We start from the raw sequence: 12,741 nt of genomic DNA on the forward strand, positions 1-12,741 counted from the left end.
GTCACAATTGTAATTTAAGTTGGTTGGGTTGTTGAGTACAGATGTTTATGTGTTCCTCATTCTTTTTGGCAAGACTTTTACTCAATTTGATATCTGGTTGATTTTATTGAAGTAATGTTTGGCATATTGATTGAAGTTATCTACAACATAAATGCGTTGACAGCCTTGTGGAAGTTGATGACATCAAAGTTGGCGGTGTAAAAATGACGATGATGACGACGACGACGCTGATGTGAAAAGGGTGGTGACGATGGTGTCAACGATGACGATGACTTGTGATGATGATAATAGCGTGCATTTGCAATGGCACTCTCTTGGTTATCGTTTTTACTATACAATTATTTTCATTTTTGTTTTTCATGCTTGGCTACTTTTATGCTTCATTTTGTTGTTGATTTAAAATTGTTTTATCTATGTTCTACATTTTATTTCGATGTTCGTTTTACTTGTAACTAGTTTATTGGAAATTATATCTTTTCTCAATTCAAAAAATCTGTGTGCGTATCAAATTTGTTTCGACTTTATGAACAATTTTACATTTATGAAAAAAAAAATTTGACAAAATATCTCAATCTGGTGCGTGTTTTTTTTCAAAATTGATTGAATGAGTTACTTTTGTACGTGTGCCTTCCAGTTCAACCTCATTGAAATCAATAAACAGCCAGAATGTTAAAATATAAAGTAATCGAAGCGTTAAACTCAGAACACTACCGACAGATTCCCCATCGCTTCCTGTCATCAAACACTTCAGTAAACATCTCACCAGACGCACATTTCTACTATAAAAACCAAGGCAGACGATTGCATAGAAATTATGCGCTTCATAAATACCGGGCAGCAGATATTTATTCGTCCTTGCAACCTACGTTCACACCTTATCACTCGCGCGTGCGGTCAGCCTACTCATTAGGCCTCATATTTCAAGTGAGTGGGTGGTCACTGGCAGGCATGGAATCTTGCGCTATTTGTATTTTTCATTGATGTGCTGATTGCAGCCGGTATTTGTCGGTACCGATTGGAGCGGCTATCTAACGGTACAGGGTGCTGAATGTATCGGTATTTAACGGGATTGATTCTAGTTGACGTCAGGCGGTACTGGTTGTAGTCTGCATCCCATGTCAGTTTCGTTTGGGTTCTAATTTATTATTATTTTTTTAAATAATTTTATTAATAATTCTGTTATTAGAGTTATAAATGTTGCTATTTTTATTTTAGTTTTTCATCTGTTTTGTTGTTTGAATCATTCATTGAGTTGAAATTACGCAAAAATATTTTTTTTTCAATGATTAAATGTTCAGTTCTGCTCTGTAAATATTTTCACATACAAAGACTGTATGTATACTAAATTAAAAAAATCTTTAATAAAATTTTTAAATTACAAAAAATTTTTTTAAAGAAAAAATAAGAAAATAATCGTCCCTTTCAGTAAGACTTCTGCCACAACTCAACAAAGCAACATCTATCAAGATTCTCTTAAGACTGAAAGATAATATTAAAACGATGTTGATCGGGCTCTGATGGCTGCAGTTGCAACGATAACCTGCTCGTCGTGCTAATTAAATCTTTACATCCCGGGTTTTGAAATTTCTAAGAAATCAGAAGCATGAATAACAAGAATTAGCAATAAACTTGAAAGGTTTTTCTATTTTAAAGCTCGTTTCATTAAAAAATCCGCCAAAAGTGCATCTTTTTACGGTTTTTATTCTTGCTGTGCGCTTAAGTACAAGCGCTTTTTCTTGGAAGTCTCTTGTTTGATTCTCGTCATTGTACGTACATTATCAACGCGATTGGTTTATTAAATTAGAGGCATGACGGAAATTAATGTTTGAAACTCTGAATATAAGGTTTAAATAATTAACATTCAATAACATTTTTGTTTTAAAAATTAATCAACAATTGAATCGGGCTTTACGGTTTTTGGTGAAAGTGAAAATATTAGCAGACAATAAAAGCAAACCACTGTATCTAACCATAAAATATAACCAAAAAAATGTATCAACTTTTTCGAACAAACGGGGGTCATAAAGAGTTTTACAGAGTCTTTGGGAAGCTGGGCCAAAAAAGGTTGGAAAGACCTTCGTTAGATATTAAAATATTAATAATGAATAATGTAAAAAACTGTTGTGACTAAAAACAATAAAAAAGCCAGAAAATATTTTATTGAAAATGAACTAAAAAAAAACAGGCATGATCAATAATATTTCCGCGAACATATTGAGCCATAAATCCTATTAATAATAAATAACTGTCCAGATATAAATGCAATTATGCGCCGTGTTCATGCCTTCTTAATTGAAGTAACGTAGATCAACTTTATTTCATTTTTCACAAATATCAAATAAATCGAGACAAAATATGACTTTTCAACACAATGTTTGAATCCAGATAGGAAATTTAATTTAATATTATTAAATTTTTTACTGCATTTCTTTTATCATCTTAAATGATCATTAAAAGTGGCAAAAATTTGGATTCTGTCATTGGCAATAAACTTGAAACGTTAATGCTTCTCTTCATTTATTTGTTGCCATCGATTTATGTCCGTGACATTCCCATCTTCGCCACGTTCTGCTGTATGGGTCCTATTGTTTTCCTTTATAAAGTATCGTGAGTGTTAGGGTCATCACAAGTCAGCGCAATTGCAAATGGCATTTAGTAATATTTTCGTTATCTTATATTTTTCCAGAAGTTATTATGACTGCGATTTCAGCTTCATCATCGTGTGTAATTATTATCTTCAACGTCCGTGTTCAGATATCAACACCGTGCAAATAGTTCATAATATAAAAATTAAATTCTACTGTTAGAGAAATTTCTAAACGTCCAAATGTTATTGAGAATTGAAATGTTACTAAACATTGAAATCTAGAACTAACACGCTGGCATTCAGACAGGTAGGTAGGTTGTAGGTAGGTTGGCAGGTAGGTTGGCTGGTAATGAGGTCAAAGGTCAATGTTGTTCTCTTCTTTATTGCCTCACCGTGGTCGTATTTTCTAAAGTGGTAAATAAACACACGCTTGCTCGTCTATTTGCAACATCGTAACTGCAACACGTACGTATCTTCAATTATATATATATATACATTTATTTATTTCATTAATTATTTATTTATATGCGCGATATGAATAATTTGTGAATGTTCTAAAAATGTTGACGGAAAACCAAAAATTTACAAAGGGGGTCAAAAACTTAAAATTTTTTTTGCAATAGTCTATATTAACGACTTTTCTTCGCTTATCACACGATTATTTGTTAATTTTTTTATTAAAACTATGTTTTATTGAGTAAAAACAGAGTTTTAATGTATGAAAATTAATTAAAAAAATGTATGTCGGCCAAATTGTTAAAAAATTGCAACAAAATGATCGTTAACTGTTGATAACGTGGGGCCTCTCTTCCCCGATCTCCCTGAGTCTGCCAGTGCGTTGGCATCTTTTGAAAAATCGGATCACTTACCTAAATGTTTAATCTCTATTAATCCTACCTCCAAAAATACTAACAACGTTAAGAAAGTCAATCTTTTTTAAAATAATCCTGTCTAAAATTTTTAAATTTTTGTTGAAAGCGATTTCAAATTTCTTTACAATGTTTTTCTCATCACCGAGGGATCGTTAGTCGTCATGCATGTTTCAATCGACGCCACAAAGTTTGTGATGCATCCATCCTGAGCATTCAGCAGCAAAGTTTCCACATCATTTCTCCCCATCCCCCTCTCCTGACGATCAAAATTGTAATCACTTCCTGGTCACTACAACAATATTCGAACGGTGAGGTTTACAAAGATGCCCAAATAAACACAACTCATACACATGTGTGAAGTAACGTGCACAAGGCATTATTACAAGACACTGATACATACCCACATACATACATGCACACATGCATGCATACGTGCATGCACGCACACAAACATGCACGCTTATATACATGCACACAACCACGCGTGCAAGAATAAATGCACGCAATAATACATACACATATATACACCCACTAATACAAACGTACATTGTACATATTCAGGCATACGATATAATTGTGCCTTAAGGTAAAATGCATACAAACTATATATATATAAACAATATATCTATATATAATTTTAAAATTATATATATAAATATATATATATATATATATATATATAAAACTATTGCATAGATACAGGTACATACATATAAACTTATAACATAGTTTCTTTTTTAAAAGGGATATATTCATAACACGTTAATGCAATGTCGAGATATGATGCACGCGATAGAATCAATTCAACACAGTACCACAATAGATGGACGATATTAATGATGCATTGTAATGCGCGCAATTAACCCGCGACAGGATAGATAACGTAACGACCTTCGCTTGTCATTAAAATTCCTTTATTCTCCTCCTCGCTTGATTACTTTTTTCATAGAATTTTAAACTTCCCCCTAGCACATGGTCACCAGTTCAACGCTCGGGCCTTGTTGCTTTCCACTCACTCAATATACTCTCGTTTTATTTTTCTTCGGTTTCTTTGTAATGGTTTCAACTTTTTTTTTAATTTTCAAGTTTCACATCTAATCCAAGTCTATTGAAGATATTCAAGGCAGGTAGCGTTATATACGAGTCCCAAGGTGACATGTTTGAATATTAAAATGCAAACACATGAGTATGCAAATCTATACAAACATGCACGCTTAAACTATACATACACGCACCCACACACATACACGTATGTAGATACATTACATACACGTAACACACGCACATATAGAGGATAAATATTTTATACACATTCGCTTCAATCTGCCTCATACCCAAATTTCTGATTAGATTTAAGCTGCTCATCGTATTTCGGTAATAACTTTTTCAGGTTTTTTCGTTGCTGTTGAAGTTGGTGCTGTTGTCCGGATTAAAAATAGAAACATTTCCTTTAAAAAATTTTCAACCCGAATGACTCAAAATTTATCAAACAAACAAAGTTCAAATGTTTACCCGTCAAACTTTTTTTGCACGATGAATTTTTTGTTAGTTCATTACATAAATTAAATTTATAAGAGGAAGAAATAAAAACAATACAATCGCATTTCACATTTCAAATGTGTCATATACTAATGATTATAATAATGATGTATTAAATTGTAATTTTGGGAATTGAAAATATATATTTATGTAAAATCGATTGTCATTATAATACGAAATAACCCGCGTTGAAATAATTGGCTTAATTAAATGGGACCTTGTCTTGTTTACGAATATTTCGTCAGACGTACAATGAATGTGCAGTGCACCTCCCTGGTTCCTAGCGATAGTTGAACTGTGTGTACGATTTGTTATGACGTTTGGAATAAGATGTAGTCATAACGATGTCATTGGCGATGATAATCGACAGGATTATGTAGTCATGATGGTTGGGATGAAACATTCCCGGAACGAAGTGACACTGAATAATAGTGATATGACTGACTTTTTAACTATAACAAACATTATGAGCACGATGTTGATGAAAATATGATTGCAAATATGATGATGATGGTGGTGGTGATGATGAATGACGGTGATGAGTAGATGAGCGTGCTAGTTTGTTTGGTGGTCTTTGCTTGAAAAAAGCACCATTTAAATTAATGACTCCACATTCACAGTGTTGCCGATACATCAAATTAATGCTGCCCATAAATTTGCAGAGTATTGTCAAATTGCTGTAAAGCTCGTTGTGCACTGAGACGACTGGCATTCATTGCCGCATGTTTATTTAAATTTTTAATTTATTCTCATTAGTCTGGAATGCCTGTTGACGTGTTGTCGTATCATCGTGTGGCAGATGTTGGACGTCGTTTGCTTTTAACAAGATGGTCTCACTTACTTACATGTATGATACTCGTTTTTATCTATTTCATTCAAACACTATATTTCATTATTTTATATCACCCATATAAAATTTGTCTTAATTCAATTTCGTCAAACAATTTAAATGCAAAAATAATATTTTATAGCAATGCTTTTTTTCATTTTTCAGCACCTCCAACTTTTCTACTCCAATAAAAACAAAACAACATCCTACATTTGAATGCCAACAAACTCGTTTTAACAAACACCGGTAACAAGAGTTTAATGGAGTAGATATTTTCTACATTGCACATACCTACATACATATATCTATCCAAGTACACGAAAGTATGTGTATGTATGCATGAATGCATCCACGTATGCATGTATATTGTATAAATTGTATGTATGCAGGCATGCACATACGTGCCTGTCTATATATGTACTTGTGTTTGTATTTGCATCCCCATTTGGCTGCTTCTAACGGTGAATAGCATGCAATATTCATAGAGTGAAAGTGCTGATGCAATCCAGCGGCCTACCATTCTCGTTCACTTGATTCATTTTCAGCCTTTAATGGTCACGCAATTTTTTTTCTCTCCTCGATAAAACTCAAAAAGAACAAATGATTTAAAATAATAGAATGCCATGCTTCCCACTGACGGGTTTTAAATGTGATACTTCCATAAGTTCTTGAACAATAATATTTATGTGTGTGTGTTCGTGTGTGTGTGTGTGTGTGTGTGTGCGTGTGTGTGTGTGTGTGTGTGTGTGTGTGTGTGTGGTGTGAATGAGTGTGCGTAGATTTATAATAGACTAATAGACACTAAACGGCAAGTTTATATCGTTATAAAGAAGAATAGACACAACGTTTACTTATTGTTATCCCCCATAATGAATGATCCTGCTTATTACATAGGAATTCAAGTTAGATAATGCGGTAGCACAATGTCTATCCGTTTCTATATTATTTTTATTATAATTTTTCTTATTATTATTCTTATTGTATCCTTATTATTTTTTGCTAATATTGCTAACAAATTTATTAAGGTTATTTTTCAATGTTATTGTTCTAACTGTTGATCGCTATTAAAGTCGAATGTATTTGGGGAAGAAATGTCGTTTTTAAATGCCTTGTTAGTTGCGGTTGTTGCCAGCCTAATTTTGGCTACACTCACAAATCATGGCCCACCGTCTAAATTTAGAAATTTAAAAATTTTCAAAATGCGGCCTTCCCCCGTCAGTCTATCGTTTATGGTTCATTGAACTAAATAAAATATTATTGATGTAATAACCACTTAGAGATGTAACTTTTTACTTGAAACTTTGTCGTTTTATCATGAAAAATGTGAAAATGGCATGATTTATAAGTTAGTGGTAGTGAAGCGGAGGAGACGCGCAACAACACAAACGACAGAGCAATACTAAAATGAGGATACATATCAATTAATATGTTATGGCATTGATTACTAACATTATTTTATTAGTTGCACTCCTGATATAATGCAATATTCATTATGAATATCAATATTGATCGTATTTGACGTCAATCCAGTGTATAGACTACAAACTCATCCATTATTATCTCTGCAGAACAACATGCTATATTTAATCATTTAGTTTATGATGTGCCGAGATGACATCTGCCAAATAACATAAATTTCAACCAGCACCGTTAATATTATTTTTCCAGACTTCACATGCATGGATATTATATAATCGTATATCTCTGTTCACATGTTATGAAAAACAGTAGCATCTAAAAGACGTTACAGGAAATTTTTTTTTTTCTTTGCTTCACATTTTCGAACTGCGACGATTTCTAAATATTTATTTGATTATTTTCATTCTATTTATGCCATTTGAATTCACTAAAAATTTTGTAGATCCTTAATAAACATCTGAGAGACCGTTGAGTCTGATTGATTAGAGTCCAAATATTTTGTCAATTAAAGTTTCTTTTCAAATTTTCGCAATATTATGAGTACCTCATTTTCGTCTTAGTCACGTGATGTCCTCCGCTGATGTTACACTTTTTCCCTTCCAGTTCCTTTTCCCTTCCTTTTCCATATCAGGACAGATTTAATTAATTAGCAATTTTACAAACATGACCAAATAGTTCCGGTTTTTTTTTCGGACATAGTTTTTTGTCTTTTTAATTGGTTAATTGTAACTTTAATCTTATTTTCGACGGCAAAGTGCCACTACTACTATTAGAGAGATCAGATTCCACTGTAATAGAGATTCCGTTCTGTCTCATGCTATGTGAGTGATACTTATCCCCAATGACATCATCAAAGTTAATTGTTTGGACATTGTTACTGTTAATTGTTACTGTATTCTATGTTAAGCATATTTTAATTATTACATTCGATAAAAATGCAAACGTTCACCAGCGTTCCATGGTTTTCATTGCTTTGTTTATATTGTTATTTATTATCGAAACTAATCTATTCAGATTAATATTTTTGAATAAAATATTTAATAAATAAATAAATACACATATTATATAATAAATTGTATGGTAAAGTTTGTTTTTGTGATATTTTTGCAATTTTTTTAAATATTCAAGCAATTCAAATCGATTAACTTTCGCAAGAAAGCGTGAAAGTGGTTCAATTGGACTCTACTAAATTATACAAGAAAGATATATATATTTCTGATTTGGAGGTTTTTTTTATTTGGAGATTGAATTCGGTTTTCTCAGTTTTGCTCTTTTGAAGTTTTTGATTGGATATGCAGAGAAATTTATTTTACCAAATGGGGAATTGTACAGACTAATTTTTTACTTCAAAAAAGTGTTCATGACAATTAGAAGGAGAGTCTCTATCTCTAATTTCCAATTTTATATTTATAATTTAATTAAAAATTGAAATGCATAACAACAATTTTTTAAATATTTATATTAACATGAAGACTGCTGATCAATGTGTTGAGAGTTTTAAAAATTCTGCTGTAAAGTTTAACAAAATTGTTAATAAAATATGGTTGCTAATAAAAAAAGTATTTGTTTCATTTAAATTAAAATTAAAATACCTCAAAAACAGATCATTTTCAATGGATAACATGAATACAGATATCGTGTCGGGACAAGTTGTTTCATCGACTTCAAACGAAACAGACTCCAGCAACAACATGAACCTAACTGCATTCATTCAGCAGAATGCTGGGCTACAAATGCCCTGTCAGATGATGTTTCTAAATCCTAACATCACTCAGTCATTGCTTCTGCAACAACAACTGCAACAACTGGGTTTTAACAATGGCACTAATAACTTGCTGAGTAATCTAATATCGTTGAACAACATTAATTCTACTTTAGGCCAACAACAAATTACTGAATGCTTTGATCCTGCAATCCAAATGATATTGACAAACCAATCTAACATTTTTGGCACCAACCTCCTAACCAATGTGCAAAATGCAATCGATAGCACTAGAACAGATTCTGTAGAAGTTAACATGAATGGTCACAGCGACTCCAACAACAACGGCATAAATATTTTAACAACCAATGTTATCAATAACAACAGCACCAATGATGTAGTTGTTAGTCCAGAGAGGATTATCCAGACTTCAGCGAACAACAAAGTTACCAACAACCAAACATTGACAACACCGAATAGATTGAAACAGCCGATGTCCAAACCACCACCGAAGAAACCTCTTACACCTTACATGATCTTTAGCAAGCAGGTTTCCATTTAATTAATTTTTTGTATTATAAAATAAATTGTTGAGTGAATTTTTTTACAGATTCTTGTTTATTCTTTCAATCTCGGAAATCAATTGATAGTAAAAAATTATAAGTATGTAGCTATTTTTTAGCTGAAACTCATTACAAGACTGGACCCTCAATATTTTAGCTTAGAGGTGAAACACCTTTAGGCGTAAATCATGTGAGTGAATGTTGCAGGAGGAGGCACAACATGTCATGCAATCATGCCATGTTGCTTAGCAGTTGCTGAAATTTTTTGCTACCTGAGTTATAGTAAACTGAGTAAAATTAAGGGTTAGGGTTTAATTTTATAGTTTGGTGGCACTTTGATTATAAAAATATTTTAAATAACTCTACTGGCAGTATGAACTATATGAACAAAAATCAGGTCTGGCGAGATGTGAAGGAATCTCACCAACATCTGTCATCAGTCTGTGAGATTGGAGCCATCGTCGGTCGCATGTGGAGAGATCTGGATGCTACTGAGAAGTTGAAATACAATGATCTGTACTTCAAGGGCAAGGTCTGCAAATATTATCTTAATGTTAAAGGCCTTTTATTAAATTAAATTAAATTATGTTAATGCTTTATATTATGTTAATTATGAATGCTATTATGTCAATGTATTTTTAATGGGCTGATAATTTTTTTATAAATAAAAAGTATTTTAGTTCATTTTTTGTTTGAAGAATTTGATGTTTAGTTTTTTGTATAATTCATTTATCTTTCTTCTCTTCAAAAGCATACATTTATCAGTATTTAGTTCACAGTCGGCATACCAATACAGTTTAACTCTAACAGCTCACTATAATTTTCTTTCAAAGTTCATAATTTTTCTAAACAGGAAAGATATGAGGTAGAACTACAAGAGTTCTTCAAGGAAACAGGTATGACCCCTTCCGACCTCGTCAAACCTCGGGCCAAGAGGTCATCTGCTGGAGTTAAAATCTGTTCCCTTCAATCACATGGACAAACCATCAATCAGATAACTGCTCAGATCAGTCAGGTCTGTTATTTTGACATCAATCATTAATTCAAATGGCTTCAATTTCATTTAACCTCTGCACCATAATTGCGTCAGCTTGACCATCATTCATTCCAGCTACTGTTACTTTCTATTTCATTCAGTAGATCTTGCTTTTGGAGGATAGGAATAAATGAGAAAATGTATAAATGTGTTGAAACAGGCCAGCCAGTATTTCAAAGATATGTGTGGCCATTTCCGAGTTATAGAAATGAGCGTTAAGCCACAAATACACATAATAAAATAATTATAACTAGTATTTATTTGGTTTTTTAACATTGATTTAGTCATTATTTTCATTCATGTAAGATATCATTTCATATAGCTTTCAGATCAGCAGCCACTTGAGGCCAGCATGACCTCAGCAGCAACAGCAACACCAACATCAAGTTTACTCTCTACTGCTCCTTTAGCAATCACTCCTTTAGTTATTGCACCAGAGACATCAACGATTTCTGAGACCTCTTCTATAACATTGCCTCTCAACACTGTACAACCACAGGAGTTACCACAACTGGCACCCGTTGATTCGTCTCTACAACAAATGCCAACAAACATGACTTTGACAACCAACCAGCAACAGAACGTCACCAGCCTAGTTGATCAGGATTTATTTGAACAGCTGGGACTCACAGTACCAACCGTCTTCCAGAATGGTGAGTATGTGTACAGTATCGACCCCAGTACACTTGCTCTGCTAGCCCTTCAGCAGCAGCAACAACAACAACCACAGCAGCAAATCGATGAATCCATTTCAAATGAGACTAAACTCAACAACACAGATTCTATAGAGGACGATGTAAATAACAACAGTTACTCAAATAGTGTAAACCAAGTTTCGAACATCAGCTCGCACAATATCAAGAAGCTTGAGTTAGAAGTAAATGGCTTTTATGGTTCTTTGTATTTAAGATTTTTGTTTCAATTAAGATTAGAAATATAATGCAATAAGATTTGAATTTAACAACTTATGAGAATAAATAATTCTGAACAAAACCTACCTGCCACCAGTTACAAGAAGTGCAGGCCTTGTTTTTAGAAAAGTGTTCTGAAGTTGATGTTTTGACAAAAAAATTGAACGAGGCATACACCATGATTGACCATTATAATAAATGCCTCAACCAGCGGTTGCAATCAGTCAACAACAGGCCAGCATCGACTACATCAGCCACCAATCATGAGTTTCACAGTGGCAGAGCAATCTTCAATAAACAACCTTCCAACTCTTTATTCATCAAATGTTCTCAGCATTGCCGATAATGATTTCATAAACAAATTCGTCCTTCAGGGTACAGTTTCCGGCATCTCCACCCTCAATAACAACAACAGCAGCAGCACAAACAACAACAACAGCAGCCTGAACAGCAACAACAACCACAGCAGCAGCACGAACAGCAACAACAACAACAGCAGCATCAGCATAAGAAACGGCTTGTTGAGAGATGATGATGGAGAGGGACTTGCAGGAAACAGTGGGGTAGCAATTGAATGCAAATGGCTCGACTTGATGCAGAGTCAAGTACAGGACCATAATTACGTCACCAAAGTTCTCCACAACAGCACCTTCGATAACAGCAATAAGAAAATGAAGACCTCGAATGTTACTGATGAAGACAACGGTGATGGCGAAAGTGGCGCATCTACTTTTAAATTCAACTGTTTCAATTTCAGCAACAATTTGGTCGCCTCGTCATCGTCGTCGTCGTTACTTCATGGAACGTGTAGTGACTTAATGTAACACCTGCTACTTCTGCTGTTGTGTATTTGTCTCTCTTTGAGTCTATTAGACTAAGCATAATCAACCGAGCTGTAAATAATAATTAATGTTGATCATGATAGTCAAAATTAAGTTTGGACTTTTTGTGAAACGTAATTTGCATTGACTGTAGCTGAATCATTCAGTTGAGCAACTGAATTTTTATTATTAAATATTGTTTGAAAATGGTAGTATGTACGTATAAAATTGTTTCAGTGTTGGGGATGTCTGAGAATTTGCAGTTGAATTGGTTATTTTATTTAACGTTTTGGTCTATGTTATCTTTCTTTTTTGAATGAGGTTCATACACATCTTGTATTGTAAACTTAACTTAGTTTGTTTTGGAAAATTGTCCATCATATATATATATAATGGATATATAATATATAATCATATATATATATAATATATATATATATATATATATATATATATATATAT

The 12,741-nt window shown here is 33.2% G+C and overlaps 1 protein-coding gene across 1 annotated transcript; it reads left to right on the top strand.

Annotated features, from left to right (window-relative positions):
* Positions 1-6,696: 6,696 nt before the first annotated feature.
* Positions 6,697-12,282, top strand: HELRODRAFT_160584 (hypothetical protein; the record flags this gene model as incomplete). The annotated part of the gene is made up of 7 exons (XM_009017533.1): positions 6,697-6,729; positions 7,105-7,172; positions 8,850-9,498; positions 9,909-10,043; positions 10,365-10,526; positions 10,870-11,417; positions 11,670-12,282. The coding sequence occupies 7 exons, from the start codon at positions 6,697-6,699 to the stop codon at positions 12,280-12,282; spliced, it is 2,208 nt and encodes a 735-aa protein (XP_009015781.1).
* Between the last annotated feature and the right edge of the window lie 459 nt (positions 12,283-12,741).

This window comes from Helobdella robusta, assembly GCF_000326865.2.
Source record: "Helobdella robusta unplaced genomic scaffold HELROscaffold_2, whole genome shotgun sequence".
NCBI classification, from domain to species: domain Eukaryota; kingdom Metazoa; phylum Annelida; class Clitellata; order Rhynchobdellida; family Glossiphoniidae; genus Helobdella; species Helobdella robusta.